General features: G+C 47.7%; 2 protein-coding genes across 2 annotated transcripts; both read right to left on the bottom strand.

The window, feature by feature from the left end:
- Positions 1-12,661: 12,661 nt before the first annotated feature.
- Positions 12,662-13,138, bottom strand: F5891DRAFT_987724 (uncharacterized protein; the record flags this gene model as incomplete). The annotated part of the gene is made up of 1 exon (XM_041377933.1): positions 12,662-13,138. The coding sequence occupies one exon, from the start codon at positions 13,136-13,138 to the stop codon at positions 12,662-12,664; it is 477 nt and encodes a 158-aa protein (XP_041217237.1).
- On the bottom strand, positions 12,886-13,875 carry F5891DRAFT_1075208 (uncharacterized protein). The gene is made up of 4 exons (XM_041363368.1): positions 13,739-13,875; positions 13,564-13,681; positions 13,370-13,541; positions 12,886-13,321 (listed from the first exon to the last, which is right to left on the bottom strand). Exons 2-4 carry the CDS (start codon positions 13,618-13,620, stop codon positions 13,167-13,169), a joined length of 384 nt encoding a protein of 127 aa, XP_041217236.1. The 5' UTR covers positions 13,621-13,681; positions 13,739-13,875; the 3' UTR covers positions 12,886-13,166.
- Positions 13,876-27,042: the final 13,167 nt, after the last annotated feature.

Raw genomic sequence — 27,042 nt, 5'->3', positions numbered from 1 at the left:
CGACGAATCCCAGATCCGTATGGTGGGATCACGTTCATTACCACCGGAGATAAGGTGTTTGCCATCGGGCGTCCATGCAAGTGTAGTATTTCCTGCTCCATTGAACGCAGACTGACCCTCGAACTTTGTAATGCATTCCCTCTTGCCTAGATTCCATATTTGGATATGCTTGAATGTTGCGATGGCAAGATATTCACCAGACGGCGAATACCGGATGCAGAACACTCCAGCAACACAGCTGATTGGATCTCCTTGCACCCGCCATGTTTTTGTGTTCAAGAACTCTACTGTGGCGTCCCATGAGCTACTCGCCAAAAATGTGCTGTCTGGGGAAAAATCAAGCCACCATATCGGTCTGGAGTGGACTTTGATGGGTTGAGTGAGAGGTTCGCCGTCTCTGTTCCAGGCGATGAGTTCTCCACCATCATCACCGCTTGCTATGAATTGCCCGTCTCTTGATACTGCAACTCTTCGTACGGCGAAGCGATGCCCCTCTATTATCTTCAATACAACACCGTTTTCTAAGTCCCACAGACGAAGTGTCTTGTCGCCTGAGGCCGTCACCATACGGCATCTGTCGGGGAAGACTGCAACTGCAAAAAGAGTTTCTTCATGACCTTCAAATGTTCGAGTAGCCGTGGTGATTCGTTCTGCTTCCACCATTCTGCTCGAGGTGGATGGTGTCGAGCTTGTGGGCGTCTTGATCTAAGTTTCAGGGTGTACCGGGCCCTTAAATTTTTGTGCTCATTCACAGCCTCAGCCTGCTTCGTTAGACGCTCAGTACACGAGGCCTGAAACCTAATATCCAACTAACGTGACTAGAAGTCCAGGGCCAGCCTCTCTCCCTCCATTCTAGCTAGTCCACCATGTCGATGCCTCCATTGAATTCCACCGAGTATACCTATTCCACCCTGGACGTAGTACAGTTAGGGAATCGACACTGCCGGAAAAGATTGGGTGGTGTAGCTAGGGTTCAATTGATCAGGACTTTGGCGAGCCTCCCATATGCTGGCTGGAACAGGATATTCTCGCCCGCCTGGGCTTCTCCAGGTAGTCATGACGAAAGCTCACTTCATCGACGAAAAGGGATACAAGTAACAATGCTGACAAAGCTTGGTTCCTTCAGCACTGATCAGTCGGAACTGCCAGTGAACAGATGAGAATGGTATTTACATCGAGGCAACTACGTAGCCTTCGGTGCAGACTTCGCAGTGACGGCTACTTTCTTCTTTGGCGGCGGGGATGCAACGGGTTCGTCCTGGCTTCCTCGTTTGAGATAACAAGAGTATTTTTCCGTGAAATACTGTTACTGTCACGAATTATTGTGAAGTCAAATTTGGTTGTCGTCTTGTACTCCGTGGCAGAAGTTATGAATGGATGGAGGAAGAAGACCTCACTATAACTAATTTGTCTCCTCCAGCACCACCAAAGAAAGAATGAGGGTCTTTCCCTGTCAGTGCAGTAGTCTTTGTGGACTTGGCGGGTGCCATGGTCGTCCGTACTATAGCAGTACTAGTGGTGCGTGTGGTTTGGTCGTGTTTGTTCACGCTCAGGGCGTCGCGAAGTCGCGTCGACACCTGTCACATGTCGGCATGTCACTACCACCGATCGCAGGCTCGCTGACAAAAACTTTTGACCAGTCGTTAATGTCTAGGTACCTTGTCAACTGATTCAAAGTAACTTGACGCATTCAGACATCCCCGGGCTCGGGCCAGCCCCTAAAACAAGTGATGGTCATCATTTGTTAGAACACATCCGAGTCATGTGCTCATCTTCTGCGGGAGACTCCCATGCTTCTATGAATATGTCACAGAAAACGCACACGGATTTGACAATTAACTCCACTATAAAAAGTCTCATTATGCATTCAAAAGCCGGGAAACGTCGCTGCTGTTTTCTTGTCACACCTGGCTACTAGGCTTGCTTCAAGAGGCTTACTCGATAATGTTGCGTCTTTCCGTCGCTCTGCTAGCAGTGACTGCCGCTAGCGCTCGTATTATAACCAAGCATGCGCTGAGGGAGCGCCAGCTTGAAGCAGCCCAGCATTGGCAAACCAGTTGGACCGTGGAGACGGGAGGAACTGAGGACGTTGAGCCCAAGCGTGTTCAAAACATCACCTTCACAAACCCCAAGGCCTCAGGTGGATGAGGTGCTCCTGCAGTAAACGCCAGTGTCTGATATCTTCATGCAGAATTTTATGTCGATGGTACATCCCTCCCTCTGGTCGACTTCGATGTTGGTCCCAGCTGGTCAGGCCTGTTGCCCATAAGCGACAGTACCGATGAGACGCGTCAGGTATGTCAATCACGAGTCGTGCGCGTTCTCTACTGATTCGAACGACAGCTCTTCTTCTGGTTTTTCCCTCCCGGTCCCGATGGGAGTCTTGATGATTTAATTTTTTGGTATGATTGGAAGTGGTCAGTTTTAATCTACTGCTGATATGACTTGCTCTTCCTTTAGGACAAATGGAGGCCCTGGATGCTCTTCACTCGAAGGTTTACTGCAGGAGAATGGAGTAAGCCCCTTTCCTGGGATCTTACGATACATTTCACTGAGAAGTTTGAAGCCTTTCAGTTGGTCCTTGGGTCAAGCCAAACCAACGGTGAATGAATACAGCTGGACCAACCTTTCTTCTGTCCTTTGGGTTGAGCAACCTGTTGGCACGGGGTTTTCTCAAGGCGTTCCCAATGCACAGAATGAGGAAGACGTTGCTGCCCAACTTGCCGGTTTCTTGCAGCAGTTCCTGGAGGTCTTTGCGGAACTGAAAGGCAAGCAGTTGTATCTGACGGGTGAAAGCGTAAGTTTCTATGGAAGAGTGTCTAGACAACATACTCATTGTAACCAGTACGCAGGAACATACGTCCCTTGTGAGTCTGTCGTTATTTTTCCAAGAGCACATATAAGAGACCATTGAAGATCTTGCGAACTATATCTACGAGAATCCCACTCTATTAGACCTCTCGTTGCAAGGCATGTGGATCAGTGATCGTAAGTAATATACTCAATCGCTCTGCATTATCTCAAGGGCTTATCTACGGAGAACAGCTTCACTGTCATGGGACGTGGTACAAGAGCAGATCCCTGCAGTGGATTTCGTGAACAAATATGCGGGTCTATTCTCCTTCAAGTCAGTTTATTTCACTTGAGTCGGGTTTACAGGTTGCTCACCAATCATGCCCAGTCAAACGTTCACGAATTACCTCGAGAAGACGGCCGCGAGGTGTAATTACACTGGCTACGTAGACAAGTACGTGACATATCCTCCAGCCGGCCTTCTTCCTCTCCCAGGGGACTCAGTCGAGGCGGCTGAGGGCTGTGATGTTTGGGACGACATTTTCAATAATGCGTTGATCATCAACCCCGCCTTCAACATATATCGCATCTGGGACACTGTGAGTCGAAGAGAATCCTGCTTATCAGCTGCTAACGTTCTCCATTTCAGTATCCCGTCCTATGGGATGTCCTCGGTGCCCCGTAAGTAATTAAATAATGCACTTGACATTTCAGTTTACGCAGAGCCAGGGGTTCGATCATACAGTCACAAACTCCGCTCTACTTCGACCGTACGGATGTGAAACAAGCCATCCATGCACCTGTTGACACAGAGTGGACGGAGTGTTCCAATATCAATGTCTTCCCAAATGGAGACGGCAGCTTGCCCCCTGCTTTCACCGTGTTACCAAATGTTATCGAGAAGAATAAGCGGACTGTCATCGTGCACGGTCTCGCCGACTTTGTTCTCATTTCTGACGGGTATGCCTGCGTCCGCAAGTTCTTCTCCTATATCCTGATGCATGATGCTATTACTTAGGACCAGAATCGTGATTCAAAAGTACGTGCGTTCTTGACTATCGCTTGAATCTAATCAATAGGAATTGTCTGTAGTATGACTTGTGAGTGAGGAGAAGCGTTGAAGTGCAAAAACCACTCATTTTATTCAAAGGGAACGGATTGCAAGGATTCCAGACGCCTATCGCCGATGACAGTTTCATCGTCGATGGTGTGGGTGCCTTCGGGACTATGCACTCAGAGCGAGGACTCACTTATTTCGAAGTAGTCCTGAGTGGACACATGTGAGCTCTTTCCGCTGTAACAGCGTCCCGCTTCTTAAATATATTCTGCAGGGTTCCACAATTTGCGCCAGTAGTAAGTCGAGAGTTCTTGAACCAAACGCGCTCTAACGCAGAGACCGATAATTCAGGCTGCCTTCCAGATTATGCAGTACTTGATGGGCTTTAGAGATACGCCATAGATAGGGACACTTGTCTTTGGTTTGATTTAGGTTCCTGTCATCTGTAGCAAACGTCAGCTCTTATAAAATAGTTAGGAAGCCTGTTGTCTCTGAGTCCTGGAGATCTTCATTATTTTCACCGAGTTCTCATATTACTGCATGCTTCTTATTCGGCTCATACTTCGGAGTACTTCCGTTGACACGCATCCTGAGCTCATCTTCAGCTAATTCTTGCCCTCCCGGAGTGAAAGTAAAAGTCGTCTATATGTTCTGCAGCTTATAGAAAGATATCAAAGATGTGGAACACATGTATATCCCATGTATTCAAACGTGAACCTAAGCATCTCACGACTTGTTCAAACAACTTCGTGTAGTAATTTGTGGAGCTTTTCAAGCTTGACCGAAGCATCAGGGATATCGCAGCAGGTCCAGCAATCTGAGCTAATTTCGACAGCTATCGCATCATCACTGCAGGCAGGCGCTCTAGTATAGCATTGCGAATCGTCGCAGACTCCATCGTTGGTAGTAGTTGAAGCTGCCTTCACCCCGGCGACAGCGGCGAGAATGGCAAGGATGGCGAACTGAATGGGCTTCATGATGTCTAGTAGGGCTATGTATCAGTACTTCAGTGATGACTGTTAGTGCGAGTATACCATACACTAACAAAAGTTTGATTGTGCGGTTGAGTACACGAAGGGACTGATGCAAAATGTCGATTGAGTGAGACGGATACAGCGTTACTGCATGCAGGACTGCTCACCGAAAGTTTCAGGGTACTTGTCGTAAGGTTTTTGTTCTTGGGATACGACCGCGGTCAATTTATATTTCGTGCTTGATGGAATTTACTACGTCATTGGTCGCTTCTGGTTCAAATTGACGAGCTAGAAATTTGATCGAGAGATCGGCACGTCGGGTTCGGTGTCAAACATCTATTCGCTGACGAATTCGTGAGTATACTTACATACTTGTGTTCACTTCATGGAAGACGGGTTACACCTTCGTTCGGAGAAACGTAAAAGTTTGTGTCAGCGGATGAAAATGGCTACATTTCACTCTCGAGCGTCCAGCAAGCGAACAGGAAACACGTCAGGAGGATGTCTTTTTCAATTGTTATACTTGGTGGTATCGGCATCCTGCTGTCAGCGTCAGCAGTGTTGAAGTCGGTGTTCTAACTTGAAGTACATAGCAAGTGTTACGATCACCAGAGCCCATCAAGCCCTCCTCGCGGTGTGTTTGCTTTGCAAGGCTGCACTGGAGTCTGCTCTTTGGACAGGTGCTGGCACCGATGGTTGACAATGGAGAACCCACTGGTCGAGTATGTAATAGGGCCAAAATTGTCATACATGATGATAATTATACCTAGGGAGAGGTAAGCCGAGCAGATCATGATGGGTTTGAGACAGAGTACCTTGTAGGCTCGACTTCCTCGTTGTCGAACCAACCATTTTCCCTGCCATTTTTTAGAGTCGGTATACTATCTCGACTTTCGGGCGATCACCATTCGCAGGATTAAGCTGCAAACTGTGAACTACTTGAACAGTCGGTGGATAGCTTGAACTGTTGCTGTCACCGTCCACGGTGGCCATGTATCATGGTGTACACTGTACAGAGACGATCGGTGCCAATGAGTGAATAATAAAACATCCGCGAAGTCACGTGAGTCATGATTCTCGGTTTCCGCCATTCCAGATCTGATATCCTGACTTACTTATCTACTAGTGCCCCTCAGTGAACATGGACAGTATACGCGTACAACTTTGTGTTTGCTGTCTTGCGGCAGTCTTAGGAGTGATAGCAAGAACAAAAGAAAATGAAATGCTGATTGTCAAGGCTGGTTCCCTTTGTACAACAAAACACAAGGAGTCAGTTGCATCTGGTGACTTGAGACAGTTCTGGTAGCAATAGAAGGAAGGTGGTCGAATGCACGAGTATGGTAGAGACAGGGGTGCCGGTGAAGCTTTGAAGTAAGCCTGATGCCGTGTGAACGCACGTAATAATAGAAGCCCGGGAGCAATATCGTCTCTATTGAGTGAGCGTCCAACATAAATCTGGATTCCGGAGAAATATGCAGCTGCACCTGAATATTTGAATAACCTGTATATGCATGTGCCAGCACAAGGTGAAAATGCGCTGGAAAACAGTGAATGGTGCCAGCTGTGGTGAATTTGGATTAGTGATGTGCACGGCCTGGCCTCAGGCCGTGGGCCAGCCGAAGCCAGGCCTATATAGGCCAGGCCCAGCCAGGCCAAAGCTTTGGTCAGGCCACGACTTTGGCCTGGCCTATGGTTCTGAAAAGCCAGGGGCCACCAGCTTGGGCCACAGCTTTGCACACTTTTTGGTAAGATGTTTACCAAAAAAATAGAATGCGTATTCAAGCCAAAATTGGTTCCAGCATCCGGCACAATGTTCTCCCGGCTTCGATCTTGCTCCCAACATGTGCGCTTAGGTGTCTCAAACTCATCAATGTTTCGAATATACTTCCAGGAACATGGTATGTCTCTGTGCTCTCTGCAATATCAGGCATCTGATCATCCAAAATGACTGAACTAGCCACAAAAAGACCAGCAATATAATATGAGGTGAGATACTCTGAGTCGTCTTCCCCTTGTTGAACTGACCCTATGCCACCCACTATTATCTCAGATGACGAGGGCGAAACTCGTGTTGCTGTACGTCCAGTCCACAAAACCAAACCTACTGCAGCACTCCTTCATTCAGCGGAACTGGTAACGAAGATGAAGACGTTCCAACAATAGCGCCGTCAACTTGGGCTAAACCATGGCAGGCCGATTTCATGAACTATATCGACACATTCGAGGCACCACCTTTGCCTGGCATGAGCACAATCCAATGGTGGGGTGTATGTTCATTTTTTTTACTATTTGTTTCATATTCCTCACCTTCGAACAAGATTAACGGTCAAAGATACGGGCCAGTATGGTCCTCAATTGCGCATGACTATCTATCTATTATGGCATCATCTGTTTCCAGCGAGCGTGCATTTTCTCAAGGTGGAATAACTATCAGCAAACGACGCAACCGGCTCAAAGGGGATGTCGTCGAGGCCCTTCAATGTGTCAAATGTGCTATCCGCCATGATCTTCTGTTCCGCGAACCAGGGCTGTCATCTGTTGTGGAGGAGGAACTTCAAGTTGACGAGTTCGAAATTGAGGGTGGATTGGGGGAGAAGAGTGAAGATGTGGAGAAGGCTGAAGATGAGGGCTGGGATGGTCTATTGCTTGATGATGATGGTGACTCGGATTTGGAATCCAATAGTACTGACATCGAAACCTAGTACATATGTTTGTAGTATATTTCTTGCACCAATATTTCACATTTCATGTACTCAGGCCATGGCTCGAGCCGAAGCCAGGCCGAAGCCAGCCGTCAATCATGGCTTTGGCCTGGCCTGAATATTCTACGGGCCAGAGCCTTGCAAGGCCAGGCCAAAGCCACGGCTTTCGAGCCAAGCCGGGCCGGAACAACACTAATTTGGATATGAATATTTTATTTGGCCATTTATGCTCACCTGAGTACCTCGATGGCTTAACTACTAAGAACTGGACAAATCAGGGATCAAAGCAAAGCCTACAGCAAAAGGTATGGAAAACTATTGAGCGACGAACAAGTACTGGTGAACACGTGCAAATCTATCGGCATCAGAGTCCCATCCAATGACTATCCTTGTTGGACGACGAGCTCTATGCAATGTGGATTTTACATTCAAACCCGGGGTGCGTTCTTACCACCTAAAGGTAAACATCCAAGTCCAAGCGTCTCTGCTTTTCGAATCTGACTTGTCGGCTCCAACTTAAAATGCCCTCGATCATCTTTCTGTCGGTGTCCCACTACTAACGCGTCCGTCTTCCCGCCCGCATTATCTACCTGTTCAGTGCATGCGCCAGTGCATCTATCTTTTGGCCCTCGCTTAATCATGGCTTCCCTGTATCACTGTTCCACTTGCGCATTCTGCCGTTCAACGAAGCTCGTGATGCCGATGTTGTCGTGCAAGAAGATAAAAATTTCGATGGTTGATGCCTGTCCAAATTTGTGCTTTGGAGTTCGTCTCTCGGGTTGGGCAGGAGTGGATTTTTATCACTGGTTGGCATTGCAGGCGGTTTAGAATCAGAATACACGACTTGCTCAACAGTAGGCGTCGTAAGAGCTTTGGAAGACATAATTCGTCACGATAAGTCTGTATGTTTCCTGGCTCTGGCACTGTTAGTTGTGAAATAGAATAGGAATAGTTCACTAGTACCCACTGGTTGTTCTGCTGGTCCCTCGCCGATAACCAGTCAACAACAAAGTGGGTATCTTAAGAAGAATGGGAGAACAGTTTTCGGGAATGCTCGGGCGCTCGCGTGGTTTTCGCGTAGATACGCTTAGATGTGCTTATGTCACTTGCGAACACTTAGATTCGCTTATGTTGCTTACCTCGCTTAAACCTCTTTTTGGCAACTCGTGTGGTTTTCATGTATATTTCGAGCGGCACCTGAATTGCCGTTGCCCATTAGAGCAGCACACTACGCAGGATTTTCCCTATTGTAATTGTTTAGGGTACATACATGCAGTAAATAATAAAACTAAAATGGAACAACATATGATACAATATTGCAGACAGGGGGACAACAAATATATGTGGTGACAGGAAATCAATGTCAAAAGGTTGTGAATAAATCAATCAAAAGGAAACAAAGACAATGTAGAGACTCAAAAGCTGGAGAATAGGAGTTGGGAGGATGGAAAAATGGGAAACAGGAAGATTGGGAGATGGGAGACGGGAGATGGGAGATGGGAGACGGGAGGACATGGGGCACAGTGGGAGATGGGAGGCAGGGAAAAATGGGAAAACAAATACATTCAATGATACTGTTACATATTTTGTATTTTTACATTTGTCAAAATCCTGCTCAAAGAACATAGGGAACAGACTGATCTTATGTACTACAAGAGTACCAATCACCTTCAAACATTGTGTGTCTGTATACTATGTTTGCCATAGTCTTCTCCTCAGCCTCTGTAGGAAATAGTGCCTGAATGTCTCTTTGACATTGCACACTCAATAGTGCAGTGTAAAGCTGACTGTGTGTGAACAAATCTGTATGAAGGCCCAGCACAGGCAGGAAAGTCATGCAAATTGGTTCCACAGGATCAAATGTTTCATCCTTACATATTGTAAATGTACTTTTATGTGGTGTGATAGATTGTACTTTGAGTTTTTTCAAAAAGCTACTCATAAATGTATTTCAAAAGTGTCCAAAATGTACAATTTATTAGGATGCAGCCTGAAGTCAAAAGAGGGTGCAACCCTCCTTGGCTTCCTGTGACGAAGGAACAATGCTCATCAGGAGCCTTCTGAATTATTGGGATGAAGCTGAGGCCATTCGCGCTCTTTTTTTGCGACCTGTGCCGAAGGCAGAACGGGTGTGGACTAGTCTAAGAAGTAAAGTACGATGGTTTTCGGGAACTCTCGCGCGCTCGCATGGCTTTCGCTAAAGGCCACATGGGAGCGCTTAGCTCGCTTAAACCTGTTTTTGGAAATCTCGCGTGGAAATCTCGCGTGGCTTTCGAGCGCCGACTCACTTGCCCATTAGAGCAGTGCACTACACAACACAAGTATTTTCCTTATTGTAATGTAATTGTTTATGTTACATACATACAGTAAATAATAAAATTGAAAATGGAACAACATGATAATTTTGCAGACAGTGGGATAACAAATATATGTGGTGACAGGAAATCAATGACAAAGAGTTGTGAAAAAATAAATAAAAAGGAAACAGAGACTCAAAAATTGGAGAACAGGAGATGAGAGGACAGGAAATTGGGAATGGGAAACAGGGAGAATGGGAGAATGGGAGAATGGGAGAACAGGAGATGGCAGGATGGAAAAATGGGAAATGGGAAACAGGGAGAATGGGAGATGGGAGAACAGGAGATGGTGGGATAGAAAAATGGGAAACAGGGAGATGGGGAGGACAGGAGACTCAAACTGGAGAATGGGAGATGGGAGACGGGAGACGGGAGACAGGAGACAGGAGACGGGAGACGGGAGACGGGAGACGGGAGACGGGAGACGGGAGATGGGAGACGGGAGACGGGAGACGGGAGACGGGAGACGGGAGACAGGAGACGGGAGTAGGGAGACGGGAGTAGGGATTAGCATGGGTATACCCCATGGTAACACTTTTTCCAATCACATATATTACCATTTGAAGGCAAATGTACAACTTCAAAATTTTATACTTATCCATCACTCCTATGGTAATCAATTTGGGGATATATTCCCAGGGGTACAGGGGTCTTTAGATCCAAACCCCTACCCCTACCCTCAAGTTTCCCATACCCCTGCTGATCCCTAGATGGGAGGCAGGGAAAAATGGGAAAACAAATACATTCAATGATACTGTTACATATTTTGTATTTTTTACATTGGTCAAAATCCTGCTCAAAGAACATAGCACGGACTGATCTTATGTACTATTGTACTTTTGAGTTCTTTGAAAAGCTGCTCATAAATGTATTTCAAAATCATTCAAAATGCACAATTTATTAGGATGCAGCCTGAGGCCAGGAAGCCAAAGGAGGGTGTAGCCCTCGTTGGCTTCCTGTGACGAAGGAACAACACTCATTTTCCTCCCCTGAAGGAGCGCTACGCGCTCCTTCGATTTGTGCCGAAGGCACAACGGGCGTGAGCTCGTCTAAGAAGTAAAGTACAATGGTTTTCAGAACTGTTCGCGCGCTCGTGTGGCTTTCGCATATTTCGCCAAAGGCCATGTGGTTTTCGCTTACCTTGCTTAACCTCGATTTGGAAACTCGCGTGGTTTTCATGTATATTTCGAGCGGCGACTCAAACAACGTCACCCATTGGGAATGTTGCACAACAACATTGGTAACTGTATGTGTACATGGCATTAAATAATGTGTTTGAGCAGGGGGACAACAGGATTTGAGTGTTTTGCCTACTGCAATTATTAGTAGTGACTGTATATGTACATAAATGGAACAACATATGATACAATTACAGACAGGGAGATAATGAATGTGGTGACAGGAGATAAGATTCAAATAAAAAAAGGAGACAAAGACAATGTAGACTCAAAAACCAGAGAATGTGATGACAGGAAAATGGGGAAATGGGAGAACAGGAGACAGGAGATGGGAGACTGAGAGAACAGAGACGGGAGATGGGAGACGGGAGACGGGAGACGGGAGACGGGAGACGGGAGACGGGAGACGGGAGACGGGAGACGGGAGACGGGTGATGGGAGACGGGTGACGGGAGACGGGAGACGGGAGACGGGAGACGGGAGACGGGAGACGGGAGACGGGAGACGGGAGACGGGAGACGGGAGACGGGAGACGGGAGACAGGAGACAGGAGACAGGAGACAGGAGACAGGAGACAGGAGTAGGGAGTAGGGAGTAGGGAGTAGGGAGTAGGGATTAGCATGGGTATACCCCATGGTAACATTTTTTCCAATCACATATATTACCATTTGAAGGCACATGTACAACTTCAAAATTTTATACTGATCCATCACTCCTATGGTAATCAATTTGGAGGTATATTCCCAGGGGTACAGGGGTCTTCAGATCCAAACCCCTACCCCTACCCTCAAGGGTTTCCCATACCCCTGCTGATCCCTAGATGGGAAGCAGGGAAAAATGGGAAAACAAATACATTCAATGATACTGTTACATATTTTGTATTTTTATATTGGTCAAAATCCTGCTCAAAGAACATAGCACTGACTGATTGTATGTAGTACTATGTACTTTTATGTGGTGTGATAGATTGTACTTTGAGTTTTTTTGAAAAGCTGCTCATAAATATATTTCAAAATCATTCAAAATGCACAATTTATTAGGATGCAGCCTGAGGCCAGGAAGCCAAAGGAGGGCGTAGCCCTCGTTGGCTTCCTGTGATGAAGGAACAACACTCATTTTTCTCCCCTGAAGGAGCGCGTAGCGCTCCTTCGATTTGTGCCGAAGGCACAATGGGCGTGAGCTCGTTGCAAGTATCGCAGGCATGGATGCCACGAGACAGCACTAGTAATCGTGTCAACAGTTGACTTCTATTTTTATCAAGCTATATCACCGCTACTATGATGTCTAGTACGTTCGTCTTCAACCATGTGTTCAATTACTCAGCTTTCAGGACTTCATACTGGGCGTGCTTCCCTGGCAGTGTTCTGCCGGTCAGTGTACGTTTATCAAAGTTAACGTACGTTCAGCCGCAAACTTTCCCATGAATGCAAGTGAACTGAACTCGTGCAGTGCCAGATGTCCTGCTTGAATATTAGATAATCATGTCTGATTGGACGATGAGGCAGGTTCAAAGTGCCGCAGTACACGGTGCGTCAACAATCGCAGAATGGATAGTACTCGACTACTACTACTATAACATCTGGTAGCACTGCTCATTTATCTACTTGTCAAGAACATCATCAACTTGAGGAAAGTCTGGATCATCAATTCCCTCGGCATCTAAGTCAAGAAGCTCATATAACTCAAGCTCAGCATCCAAACCTCGAATAGCGACTTTATAACAAGATCCCAACCATTCCTCCACACGAGAATAGTCGAGTAAGTCACTGACAGCAATGCGGGAGAATGAACCACCGGCACCGGCAGCACCAATGGGGACTGAGTGCATTGATTCTGTGGTGGAAATCTCCTCCTCCTGAACAGCTCGGATAAGGTCTGCTGCAACATCACTTATCCCTCGCCTCTCGAAAGCGAGGCTGCGTGGCTCCCGTTCGCTGCTTTCTCCTGATAGATTGTCGCCAACTGCATGAACTACTTGAGTAGGCTCTGCTTTGTCAGTGGCCTCGGTGTTACAGCACCGGCGTCGAAGCCACTTCTTGACCACATCGTTGCGTACATGCTCTTCGTGAACATACATCTTGAGTTCTGCCAGAAGGGTGAGTGTCTCAGTTGAGAGCCAATTGTGCCATTTTGTATTCCAGCCGTGCTTGCGAACGGACATCCTCAGAGTGCAATGCACAATCACGCAAGTGACATAATAGTGTTGTCAGCCGACTGATTAACCAGGTGCGTTGGGGATCATTCGGGCCACTAGCCCAAACTAGTACATTAAGTTAGTAACAGAAAGCTATAAAACAAACTTGCGTACGAGTGCCTGCTATTGCCATTTCGTCCCTTGGTGCATCTCGCTGGCCCAAGTGTACCTGCTGCTCATCCATTGCCTGCTCATGCGCAACACGTTGCTCATAGAGCCTTGCACACACTACCTTTGCCTTTCCACTGACCATCGAAGCTGGGTCTTTGACAGCATAACCTGGGTGCTCCACGAAGTGATCCCATCACCATCCTTGGTTTGATCTCTTGCCGATCTTCATGGTGTGTCAAAAGTCGGGAGTCCATCTTCGAGTTCTAAGCCTTAAAACGTACCCTTGAACCGAACACACGAAAACCATGCGTTTATGTGAGTAATGATATGTGAAGCGGCACGAGGATAATCAAAGATTCTAGCATTGACCAGATATAGTATAGTTCGTTACAGTAGGACCAGGAAACTCCTGAAAGTCGTGTTCAGATGAACGTCGACGAAGTTCGCCAGCTTTCCCACGCAATCCGGTCAATGACCGTGAACTTGGTTCACTGACCGGCAGAACACTGTTCCCTGGGCTGTGAGTATTTACTGTCATGCAATGTACTCACTAATGAGCATCAATGTCTATCTCAGAGACATAGATTACTCTCCATGGTACAACCAAGAGTAACTTCGGATCAATTGTTGCCTTCTCAATGTGTAAGCTTTCCAATAACTCGGGAATGTTCCGGCATGTGAGTAACAGTCGAACAATTTTAATTGAACACGAATTCATCATTCAAATTTAATGGCTCGTTGCTCTGCGAGTTCTGGGGTTTTGCTAGGTTCTGCTCTCGAAAAGAAGTCTTGCCAACTGCCAGGCACAACTAATTCGGCCAAACCGGTTGGTAGAACTCGGCTTGGCAATTCTGCCGTAACGCATGTGTGTCAATCACGGTTGAACGTTCAACGCCCAAGTCGACCGTGCCCACGTAGCGCTACATGAAAAACCCATGACACCATACATTCCCTGCCATGGCGATCCGCCTTGCATACTTATGTGAATGTTCACTTCAGAAGTACTCATTCTAGATACGAACGCTATTTCCCCCTTACAAAATTTTGGCTTATTCGACCGTGATGCGTCTTCTTGCCGTGTTTGCGACTCTGCTCGCAGTGGCCGCCGTCAGCGGTCGTTTGATGACCATGCAAGAGATGAACGAAGGCCGACTCGAGGCAGCAAAACGTTGGCAGACTGGTGGCTCTCAGAACGGAAAGAGCGGTGGTGTTCAGAATTTCACATTCACCAACCCCAAGGCCTCAGGTGATTGTAATGCTACAAGTAAATATCTCATACGTATGATCCATCTTCGTCCAGAATTTTACGTCGATGGCAAATCTCTTCCTCTTGTTGACTTCGACGTTGGTCCTAGCTGGGCAGGTCTTCTGCCCATCAGCAATAGTCCTAATGAGACGCGTCAGGTGTGTACACGAGCAGTTTATACACGTCCTTCAAGTGTTGACATCAAGTACATCAGCTCTTTTTTTGGTTTTTTCCTCCCGGCCCCCAAGGGAGTCTTGATGATTTGATCTTTTGGTGCGTCATCAGAAGCGGTGTGCTCTAAGCTCTTCGCTGCTGACCTGACATGTTCCACTTCAAGGACGAATGGTGGACCTGGATGCTCCTCCCTCGCAGGTTTACTGGAAGAGAATGGGGCAAGCCTCTTTGTTGATGACAAGACATCTATAACTGAGATGTTTGAAGCCCTTTACTTGGTCCTGGGGTCAGGCAAAACCGACGGTGAACCAACACAGTTGGACCAACCTGTCCTCCGTCCTTTGGGTGGAGCAACCTGTCGGCACAGGGTTTTCCCAAGGCATCCCGGACGCACAGAATGAGGACGATGTTGCTGTTCAAGTCGTCGGCTTCATGCAGCAGTTCCTTGAGGTCTTTTCGGAACTCAAAGGTAAAAAGCTGTATTTATCGGGTGAAAGTGTGAGTTCTCAGAGACTCCAGTAAAACATCGTACTGACTGTATTCAGTATGCTGGAAGATACGTTCCTTGTGAGTCAGCAGTCATCTTCTTTGAACGTAACTCCAAGACAAATGAAGATATCGCAAACTATATCTACGAGAACCCGACTCTGTTAGACCTCTCGTTGCAAGGGATATGGATCAATGATCGTAAATAACACTTTGACTTGCTCTGTCTCTTCTCAAGGGCTCATACGTGAAACTCAGCCTTATTCTCATGGTTTGTGGTGCAACAGGAAATCCCTGCATGGGACTTTGTGAAAAAGCACGCTAGTCTTTTCTCTTTTGAGTCTGTTCATTTCACTCGGACCTAGTTTGCAGGTTACTTACTGATTGATATCTAGTCAAACGTACATGGAGCAGCTCGACGCGATGGCCGCAATGTGCAATTACACTGGCTACATGGATAAGTACGTTACATACCCTCCAAAAGGACTTCTTCCCCTGCCAGGAGACTCTATCAATTTTGTTCAAGGCTGCGATATCTGGACCGACATTTACTTTAATGCGCTGATGATCAACCCCTCTTTCAATATCTATCGCATCTGGGACACTGTGAGTCGAACAAGACATCGATGAATACCATATTAACTTCTTTTTCTTTCAAGTATCCGCTTCCATGGGATGTCCTAGGTTTGCTGTAGGCCATTCAATGATCGATTCAATGAAGCCCAGCTGACGCAGATCCAGAGACACGCAGTCTCCGATCTACTTTAACTTAACAGACGTAAAAGAAGCTATCCACGCTCCCGTGAACACTGATTGGTTCATATGCAAACCTGATGTCTTCGAAACTGGAGATGGCAGCTTGCCCCCTGCCTTCACTGTGTTACCGAATGTCATCGAGAAGAGCCAGCGGACCGTCATCGTGCACGGCCTCGCAGACTTCATGCTCATTGCTGCTGGGTATGACTTCGGTTTCGACCCTGATCTTCGTATATTCTGACGCAATGTCTCGATGATTTAGAGACAGAATTGTTATTCAAAAGTAAGTGCGTTCTTGACCATGACTGTATCACTTTAATCGATGGTAATCATTGTAGCATGACCTGTGCGTGCCTAGTGGTATTTGATGTACACGAACACTCACTCATTATATTCCAAGGGAATGGTTTGCAAGGATTCCAGACGCCTATCGCCAATGACAGCTTCATGATCGATGGCGTGGGTGCCTACGGGTCGATGCACTCAGAACGAGGACTCACTTATTATGAAGTAGCCTTGAGTGGACACATGTGAGTCTACTGCAATTCAGAGGGTCTCGTTGTCAATGTTAATGTCTGCTGTACTAGGGTGCCACAGTTTGCGCCAGTAGTAAGTCGACAGTGCTGTCATGCAGACACCGTCTGACGCAGATACTGATAATTTCAGGCCTCCTTCCAGATCATGCAGTACCTGATGGGGTTTAGAGACACTCCTTAGATAGATACTTACTTCCCATATTACATAGTATTGCAGGTAGTGTTGGAATTCAGTTTTAACTCGCTTCGCTTCGAAAATGAGGCTGAGGCAGTTCGTAACAAACATTTTCGTAATGAGGCGATGCAGCAACCCAATTTGTCTAATTGCGCGCCAAGATGAAGTAGATAGTTTCTTATTTTCAGCGCTATACTTGCATGAGGCGCCAGCCTCTGGTGTCAATAGTCATTTCTCATCTACTGACTATTACCTGTAAGTTCGAACCTATCGCACACCTGTGCACGACATCTGAGTTTCGGAGGATTCCCGCCTGCAAGCCTAAGACTAATTGCCTGGCCATCATTGCATCAGTTGACCTGTCATTTTACTAAGATGACAACATGACATATCGAACATTCCAGCGCAAATCCGGTCAGCAAGCTCTTTGTTTGCCTAACACAACTACAACTTCGACTGGCGTGCATCAATGTTGATATCCAGCGTTCGACATCCTTTTCCTCAATCATATTTTCTTCAAGTTCACCATCACCTTTGCCAACTTTCATCAAATACGAACGAGGGACATCAACCAACTGCCGCAGAGCTTGATCAACAAGAGACAAAAGCAATCGAGGAAGATTGCAAGGATGCTAGAAGGGAGTTAGAGCGTTATGAACGTGAGCCGCTGACACTCAATGCCGGCGAGCGTGTCACTGATCTTGTGCGTTATTGGGAGGTAAGCACACTGCCTCTTTTTCGAAGCGAAGCGAAGTCAGTCTGAACTGTGTTCATTTCACCAGAAACGCTACCCAGACATGTCCCCCAGACTATGTCGCGGAGTCTGCGCAGACTTAACATAGACCGGCCATTTCCTACATGCCCTCACTAATTCAGTCAAACCGGTTGGTAGAACTCGGCTCGGAAATTCTGCCGCTTGAACGCACCCATTCCCTGCTATGGCAACCCGCTGTGGTTTATCTGAATGCTCGTTGCAGGAATACTCATTTTAAATACGACTCGCTATTCCCCCCTCACAAGATTTTAGCTTATTCGACCGTGATGCGTCTTCTTGCCGTGTTTGCGACTCTGCTCGCAGTGGCCGCCGTCAGCGGTCGTTTGATGACCATGCAAGAGATTAACCAACGTCGATTCGAGGCAGCAAAACGTTGGCAGACTGGTGGCTCTCAGAACGTAAAGAGCAGTGGTGTTCAGAATATCACATTCACCAACCCCAAGGCCTCAGGTGACTGAAATGTTACAAGTAAATATCTCATACGTCTGATCCATCTTCGTCCAGAATTTTACGTCGATGGCAAATCTCTTCCTCTTGTTGACTTCGACGTTGGTCCTAGCTGGGCAGGTCTTCTGCCCATCAGCAATAGTCCTAATGAGACGCGTCAGGTGTGTACCTGAGTAGTCTATGCACGTCCTTCAAGCGTTGACATCAAGTACATCAGCTATTTTTTTGGTTTTTTCCTCCCGGCCCCCAAGGGAGTCTTGATGATTTGATCTTTTGGTGCGTCATCAGGAGCGGTGTTTTCTAAGCTCTTCGCTGCTGACCTGACATGTTCCACTTCAAGGACGAATGGTGGACCTGGATGCTCCTCCCTCGCAGGTTTGCTGCAAGAGAATGGGGTAAACCTTTTTGTCGACGACAAGACCGATCTATAACTGAGATGTTTGAAGCCTTTCAGTTGGTCCTGGGGTCAGGCAAAACCGACGGTGAACCAACACAGCTGGACCAACCTGTCCTCCGTCCTTTGGGTGGAGCAACCTGTCGGCACAGGATTTTCTCAAGGCATCCCGGACGCACAGAATGAGGAAGATGTTGCTGCTCAAGTCGTCGGGTTCATGCAGCAGTTCCTTGAAGTCTTTTCGGAACTCAAAGGTAAAAAGCTGTATTTATCGGGTGAAAGTGTGAGTTCTCAGAGACTCCAGTAAAACATCGTACTGACTGTATTCAGTATGCTGGAACATATGTGCCTTGTGAGTCAGCAGTCATCTTCTTTGAACGTAACTCTAAGACAAATGAAGATATCGCAAACTATATCTACGAGAACCCGACTCTGTTAGACCTCTCGTTGCAAGGGATATGGATCAATGATCGTAAATAACACTTTGGCTTGCTCTGTCTCTTCTCAAGGGCTCATACGTGAAGCTTAGCCTTAATCTCATGGTTTGTGGTGCAACAACAAATCCCTGCAATGGACTTCGTGAAAAAACACGCTAGTCTCTTCTCTTTCAAGTTTGTCCATTTCACTCGGACCTAGTTCACAGGTCACTCACTGATTGATATCTAGTCAAACGTACATGCACTACCTCGACGAGATGGCTGCGACGTGCAATTACACTGGCTACATGGATAAGTACGTTACATACCCTCCAAAAGGACTTCTTCCCCTGCCAGGAGACTATCGATTTTGCTCAAGGCTGCGATATCTGGACCGACGTTTACGATAATGTGCTGATGATCAACCCCTCTTTCAATATCTATCGCATCTGGGACACTGTGAGTCGAAGAAGACATCACTGAATACCATATTAACTTCTTTTCCTTTCAAGTATCCACTTCCATGGGATGTCCTAGGTTTTATGTAAGCCATTCAATGATCGATTCAATGAAGCCCAGCTGACGCAGATCCAGAGACACGCAGTCTCCGATCTACTTTAACTTAACAGACGTAAAAGAAGCTATTCACGCGCCCGTGGATACCGAGTGGATTGAATGCACCTCGACCAATGTCTTCCCCAACGATGATAGCAGCTTACCCCCTGCACTCACTGTATTATCGAGTGTTATTCAGAAGAGCCAACGGACCGTCATCGTGCACGGACTCGCGGACTTCATCATGATGGCTGATGGGTATGACTTCGGTTTCGACCCTAATCTTCGCATATTCTGACGCAATGGTTTGATGACTTAGAGCCAGAATTGCCATTCAAAAGTAAGTGGTTCTTGGTCGTGACTGTACCACTTTAGAGCTAGTTCGGCAACTCGATATTTTCGATATTTTTCAATATTTGCTTTGGCATGTTTGCGAAAATGTTCACCGGCATCGTTCCGAGATGTCGGAGCTCGAACCTTGCTTCTCTCCTACTGTACATATTATCAATGGATGTATACCCTCATCTAACCCTAGAGCGGCGTAAGAGGCTTTTTGCTGGTGCGGTCGCGATCACTGCGATCTGTGCACAGTACACTACTCTTCTCATGGCCCAACCTGAAGTCAATGCTCCCCCTAAGTCCAAGGCGATTCGGAGCTTGAATTTGAGCTTATCAACAAGATCAGTGATAATGAGGGTAGGGTATATACCTTGATGGATCCCCAACCACTGGGGTTCGCGATGGAGCGCCAACGCCTAGCAGCGCTCATGACGAATCCTCGGCCAGAGGTCCGGGAACGACTCCTCAAATGCATGGTACTCGTAATCAGCATCGTTGTTGCTTCTACGCACGGCATCCTACAATCAATATATCCCAAAGATCCCGAGCCCTATCACACTTCAGCGCTAACTGGGCAAGACTGGGTGATCGAGTTGCTCACTGGTCACCCAGAGCGCATCAGGTGTGAGCTTGGCATGCGCGCCAATGCATTTGTGGAGCTTATCTCCGAGCTTCGCACCATGGGCCATTCAGACTCCAAGTTTGTGTCCCTCGAGGAACAACTTGCGATTTTTCTTTACACCTCTGTGACTGGCCTATCAATCAGGCATGTTGCGGAGAGATTTCAACGCTCGAACGAAACGATTTCACGGTGAGTTTATTTTATTTTATTTCAAGTGACAGTATCTAATAGTATGTAGTTATTTCCGCAAGATGCTTATCATCTTCACGTCGGACCCGTTCTATTCAAGATACGTGCGCTTTCCAGATGGTTCGGTCCCCCGCAAAATTCGGAAGAACCCCAAATGGTGGCCCTTTTTCAAGGACGCTATTGGGGCGATCGACGGCAGTCACATCCACGTCACGCCTAAGGCCATCGAACGTCCGGTGTATCGTAATCGCAAGGGCTTCGAGTGGAGCTAGTGATGGACGTAGAGGTGGCGGCAGTGCTTAATGGGCCTGCAGAAGCGGGAACAGCAGCAGCGCTTGGAGCAGCAGGAACAGCAGCAGCGCTTGGAGCAGCAGGAACAGCAGCAGTGCTTGATGGGCCAGCAGCATCCGCAAGATCGTTATCAGCATTGGTGGTGGAGGGAGCAGCGCCACCTGGACGGAAGACGTGCCGCCCTCTAGCGCCGCCCAATGGGATGATGGTCTGCATTTTTTCATAATGCTCCCATCCCCTGTTGCGGAAAGGACGCATGAGGTTATTTGCCTGACAAAAGTCAGCGCTCAAATCAATATGACGAAGAGGGGACATACCTTGACATACGATGTCCATACAGCCGCAGCCGCAGTTCCTTCAATCCCAGCTCCAGTCTCATTGTCCCAGTGGACCCCTGTCTGGTTGCGGTACTTCTCGATAGCATGAAATATGTTTTTAAGCTAGATGATACTCGTCAGCTTAGATCAGATGAGATCAAATAGGGCTTACTGATGTCCACTTGTTTCGAGTTGATTTCGCTGTCTTCAGTGGACCTGCGCGAGTGGATTGAAGCGCCTCATGATTGTTGATGAACTCTGCAGCAGAGCCAAGAACCTGCTGCTTGAAGTTGCCTGCCCCTTCAGCCTCTGAGCGATGATCATAGAGATAGTCTACAAGGGTAACAGTCTCGACATCATTCCACTGCGCTGGTGGGGCCTTGGAGTGAGGGGGAGCATTGACTTCAGGTTGGGCCATGAGAAGAGTAGTGTACTGTGCACAGATCGCAGTGATCGCGACCGCACCAGCAAAAAGCCTCTTACGCCGCTCTAGGGTTAGATGAGGGTATACATCCATTGATAATATGTACAGTAGGAGAGAAGCAAGGTTCGAGCTCCGACATCTCGGAACGATGCCGGTGAACATTTTCGCAAACATGCCAAAGCAAATATTGAAAAATATCGAAAATATCGAGTTGCCGAACTAGCTCTTATCAATGGGAATCATTTGTAGCATGACCTGTGCGTGACTAATGATGTTTGATGTACGCTATGATCCATTTATTATATTTCAAGGGAATGGTTTGCAGGGATTCCAGACGCCTATCGCCGATGACAGCTTCATTGTCGATAGCGTGGGTGCCTACGGGTCGATGCACTCAGAGCGGGGACTCACTTATTATGAAGTATCCTTGGGTGGACACATGTCAGTGCACTGCAATCCGCAGGGTTTCGTTGCTGATGTTTTCTGTGCTAGGCTTCCAGAGTTTGCGCCAGTGGTAAGTCGACAGCGCTGTCATGCAGACGCCGTCTGATGCAAAAACGGATAATTTCAGGCCTCCTTCCAGATTATGCAGTACTTGATGGGGTTTAGAGACACTCCTTAGATAGATACTTACCTCCCATATTACATAGTATCGCAGACAAAGTTGAGTTGGACGAGTGCCACCGTCTTGCCAGCCCTGAATCACAGTCAACCCGTGGGATTAAGTGTCCGAGTCATGTTTGCCCCTGACGGTCACCAAAGCTCACGCACTTCGTTCTTGTACCACCTTAGTGTCTGACACATCCCAATAGCACAGTTTTATTATCGTTTTTGTCTGGATAATGCCTGCCACAAGGACAACATCACGCTCAACGAAGCGCGCTGGCACCGACTCGGATAAACACAAGACAATAACCTCAAGTGCTACCATAGTCGCAGAGGAAATGCAGGACCTGGCAGACTGTAAGCGCAGATGACATCCGACTCCACAGCCCATGTCAAATGACTCTCATGGAACTGTCTTCATAGGCAACATTCATTATCCGTCAAGCGAAAATGAACGCAAAACTTACAAGACGCGCGACGGCAAGGCAAGCAGCATGCATTGAGACTGCCCAAGACTATTCCTTAGTCATGATGGTTCTCCCAGCGCGTCACTCCACATCAATGGGCAGTATACGATTTTACCAGAACGATTCCTTGCGGTCGTGTTACGACGTACAAGGACATCTGCGTCGCTCTTGGGCAAGGTTCGCCGCGATCAGGTGCGCATCCACAACGCAATCTTTTCTCTCCTCTCACAATAATCTCGTTTCCTAGTTGGCTCTGCGCTTCGAAACAATCCATTTGCACCATTCGTGCCTTGCCACCGCATCATCGCGTCAAATATGTACATTGGTGGATTCTTCGGCGAGTGGGGTACTGGCGCAAACGCAAGGGATGGACAGAAGAACACTGGGTTACAGTGCAATAGAAAGATGGAGATGCTTGCAAAAGAGGGGGTTACGTTTTCCGTGGAAGGGTATCTTACAGATGATTCTCAGCGTTGGATTGGGAGAGGTTGAAATGGCTTCCTTGGCAGTTTTTTTTTTTTTTTTTTTTTAATTCAGATTTAATGTCCTATGGAGAGAAGTACTCTAAGGAGGACAATACTAGCTAGTCGAGGGGACCCCCAGTGTCCCCTATCGCATCTCTGGGCGCGCGGATGCCCTGGTGTGAGGCGTACCCCCACCAGTCCGCCGTTCCCGCCGGCCGTTTTAGGCGCGCCGCCCTGTGATGATGAGATGATAATGTTGTACATATATGCTGTATGTAGGCTGGCAGATGTGCAATATAAAACACGTACTCGTCCGCTTGCGCGGATTGGTACAGGAGTCTGGTTGGATGTATGGAATAACTAAGTGTTTGGGCCCTGGTTTGAGCAGAGGGCCTCATGTCTTGAGTTCCGTGAGGTGCGATCCAAGAGTAGAGGGTGATACATAAGACTCCATGTGGGCGAGTGGTTGAGGAAGGTGTGTTGATGAGGGGGGAGAGTGATGGCGGTGATGGTATGCTTGATGTGAAGATTACTATAGCTAAGGAGAACGAGTGATTAATCTGTCGGGACGTTGGGCAAAGGTACTACACCTAGTACTGCTTTCATTCGACCAGTAGCATTGATATACGTAACTAGGTGAGGGGTGGCTTCGGGCGTGGATAGGAGGAACTGGATGGACGAGGCGTCACGGCCTAGGGCTGCGGTGAGAAGGTGACGTTCTTTGCGGTAGTGTGGGCATGCGAGGAGATAATGGTGGACCGTTTCATCGGTGTTGGGGCAGTGAGGGCAGGATGGGCTGGCTGATTTCTGAATGCGATGCAGGTGTTTGTTGAGCGGTGCATGTCCTGTGCGTAGGAAGAGGTAGAGGCTGGTGAGGCGTTTCGAGAAGGTGGCAGACAGTTTGACGAATGATTTACGAAGGATATGGGGGTCTATGCGGTTTATATGGTGAAAGCGAGGGGAGGTGCTCCAGAGATGTTTCCATCTCTCTGCGGTGGATTTCACTTGAGATTCGATCAAGGCGGAGATGCTTAGGGGGAGGGTGCGATGGCGGAGGTAACGGGGTAGGAGATGCGTAGGGCTGTCGTTGTGGTGTCCTTCTGATGCTGCTTTAGCATGCTTGTCTGCCTCTTCGTTGCCGTGCATGTTGGAGTGCCCTGGTACCCAACGAAGGGTCACGTTGAATCCATCGTGTTCTCGCGCTGTGCGCTGCATTATTCTGCGAAAGTGATCCGCCAGATAGGAGCCGGGGCGTGAATAGAAACTCTCACCTGCAAGGATTGTCGCTTGGTTATCGACGAGGATGGAGGTAGGGAAGATAAGGTTCGGTTCGGTGGCTATGAGGTGCGCCGCCAGTGTTAGTCCCACTTCTTCCGCCTCAAATACTGTGTGCTCCTCCTCTGACCCTAAGTGAAACCGCAATGTCCTTGGTTGTTGGCCCACTCTGAACAGTATTGCCGCCGCCCCAATTCTCCCTTTGAATCCAGAACCGTCGCTGTATATCTGGATGAGGTCAGTAAGTTGTTCACATTCCTTGATGGCGTCGTCTTTGGTTGCAGCGATGTGAGAGGTCCATGTGTTCCTCGTGGATGGTGGGCGACGAGCTGGGATTAATGTTTCGACGGTGTCAGGGTGTAGACCGAAACGGCGGGTGAGGCGGTGGAGGGATGTGCGATGTGATGCTACATAGCGGCCTGTAGTGATGCCGCAGTCCGGTTCTGAACTTCGGTTCGGACCTGAACCCTCCCGGACCGGACCGTGGGTTCGGTCCTGGGTTCGAAATAGTATAAGGACCGAACTGATTATTAAGTTCAGCGTTCGGCTGCTGCCTGAATACTGTGAACCCGTTCGAACCCGTTCGAACCCGTCTGAACGTGTTCTCATATTCTTTGCATGATCCACCAATATATCTGCTCTGATCTTCTGGCAACCGGCATGTCGATCGATCTCGGGACAATCAATAGCGGATCGGACTTCGCAGCCAAAACACCCAACACATTTCCATTGGCGAGATCTGACTTCCCTGGTAATCTACTCGATGTTCTGGTAAGCCTAATGTTAAACAAATGTTAATCTTTATTCAGACTTCAATGGTCTTTATTTTCAGAACATATTCTCAGGTTTCTCGTTCTGGTACTTCAAGCTTCAACACCAAGTAATTGCATGGCAACAGGATGTTCAAGGTGCGTCATTTTTTTGATCTCTTATCATAAAATTTGGAATAAATGAGCTACTTACTACAGGTTCAATCTTCACCCTCCTTGCTGCACAAATGTCGTGCGCACTTGGATCTGACGGCCAACTCAAGGATGCTAGTGCCATCGATTGGTACAATGATCCTGACGATGACACGCCCATGCTTCCTCCACCTCCACCTCCTGCATCCAATGGCAAGCTAACTGCCTTTGTGTCTCGCTCAGGCCGAGCTGTTAAACCGACAGAAAAAATCCGCGATGCTGGCAACACGACTCCAGCCAAACGAGTGGCTCCAGCGCCTCCCCAAGGACAGCCTGCACCCAAGCGAGTGCAACGTGGGTCCCGTCTGGTCCGTCACCATGATGACGATGACGACGAACCTCCTGCACTAGAGGATTGTTCAGATGATGAAGAAGAGGCCGAAGACAATGACGGGGAGGAAGCTTACGAGCGGACCAAGGTATTTGGAGACAAGGACCGTGAGGATCGCAAGCATAAGAAGAAAGAGGAGCGCAGTGGGGATTTGAAGGTAGTATTTACTCAGGAGAAGGGACGCATCAATCCGCACACCCAAGAACCCGAAGATGGCTGGTGGTGCGAGATATGCAGGTATGTTTTTACTTTTACTTTGAACGTCACACACATAACTAACTTTGTCAATTCAAGAGCCAATGATGTACCCACCAATCAGTGCTTTTTCAAAGGCAGTGTTTCGACTCGCCGCACCCATATCGCTCGAAATGCGAAGTGTCACTTTCCAATATACCGCGACCGCTGCAAAGAACGAGGTATCAAGATGCATGATCGGGCGATACCTCCTAACTGCAAAGCAACCGACGACTTGCAGAAAACGTTAGATGCCTCCCTCACGCCTAAAATTCCTGAATTCACCAAGACCGGTCTAATGGATTACATTGTTGAGCTTATCGTGTCTGAGGACGAGGTGAGTGTTTTTTTTTGTAATCGTGACTTAGGATGTTCATGCCATAGATAGGCATTCCAACTCGTTGACAAGGGACCCTTTCGCCGGCTCCTTCAATACCTCCGGCCTTCCCTTTCAGACAGGGATATTCCTCACCACACCAAAACTCGAGATGAAATTCTTGAACGGGCGCAGCTTGCCGTTCAACGTGTCAAGGAGAAACTTAAGCAAGTTGATAGCAAGATTTCGATCACGTTTGACTCATGGACCTCTGAACCTGGGGTACCTTTTCTCTCCGTCACCGCGCATTATATTGACTCCCCAGCTGGGAAACCTCATGAGTGGGAGTTGAAGACAGAGCAGCTTGCATTCACCATCATCAACGGCAATCACAGTGGGAGCAACATTGGACGAATCCTGATTGAAACTATCAATAACTATGGCATCCGCACTAAGGTTGGATGGTTTACAGCTGACAATGCTACCAACAACGACACAGCAATTCAGACCGTCGCGCTTGCTATCGACCCTTCCGGCAAGAAATGGATTGCTGGGGAACACCGTGTGCGGTAAGTGAACTATTTAATATCGTGATTTATATATATTGATGTCTACTATTCAGCTGTATGGAGCACGCCTTGCACTTAGCTGTGAAACACTTTGTCGAGGAGGTCGCACCCACACCAGCAAGCGTGCTCCTCAAGAACATGGCCGATGAAGATGACGATGATGAAACGACTGATTTCGAGGTTGCCGACACCGCAGGAAAAGCCCTCGCACTTGTTACGCAGATTCGGAAATCTCCCCAAGCACGCACTTTTTTTCAACAGTGTTGTGTCGAGGTCAATGAGCCGAAGCTTGAGCTTTTGAAATGGATTC

This window comes from Suillus fuscotomentosus, assembly GCF_016647785.1.
Source record: "Suillus fuscotomentosus strain FC203 chromosome Unknown F5891scaffold_175, whole genome shotgun sequence".
NCBI classification, from domain to species: Eukaryota; Fungi; Basidiomycota; class Agaricomycetes; order Boletales; family Suillaceae; genus Suillus; species Suillus fuscotomentosus.
This window is presented reverse-complemented; position numbering and strand designations above follow the sequence as displayed.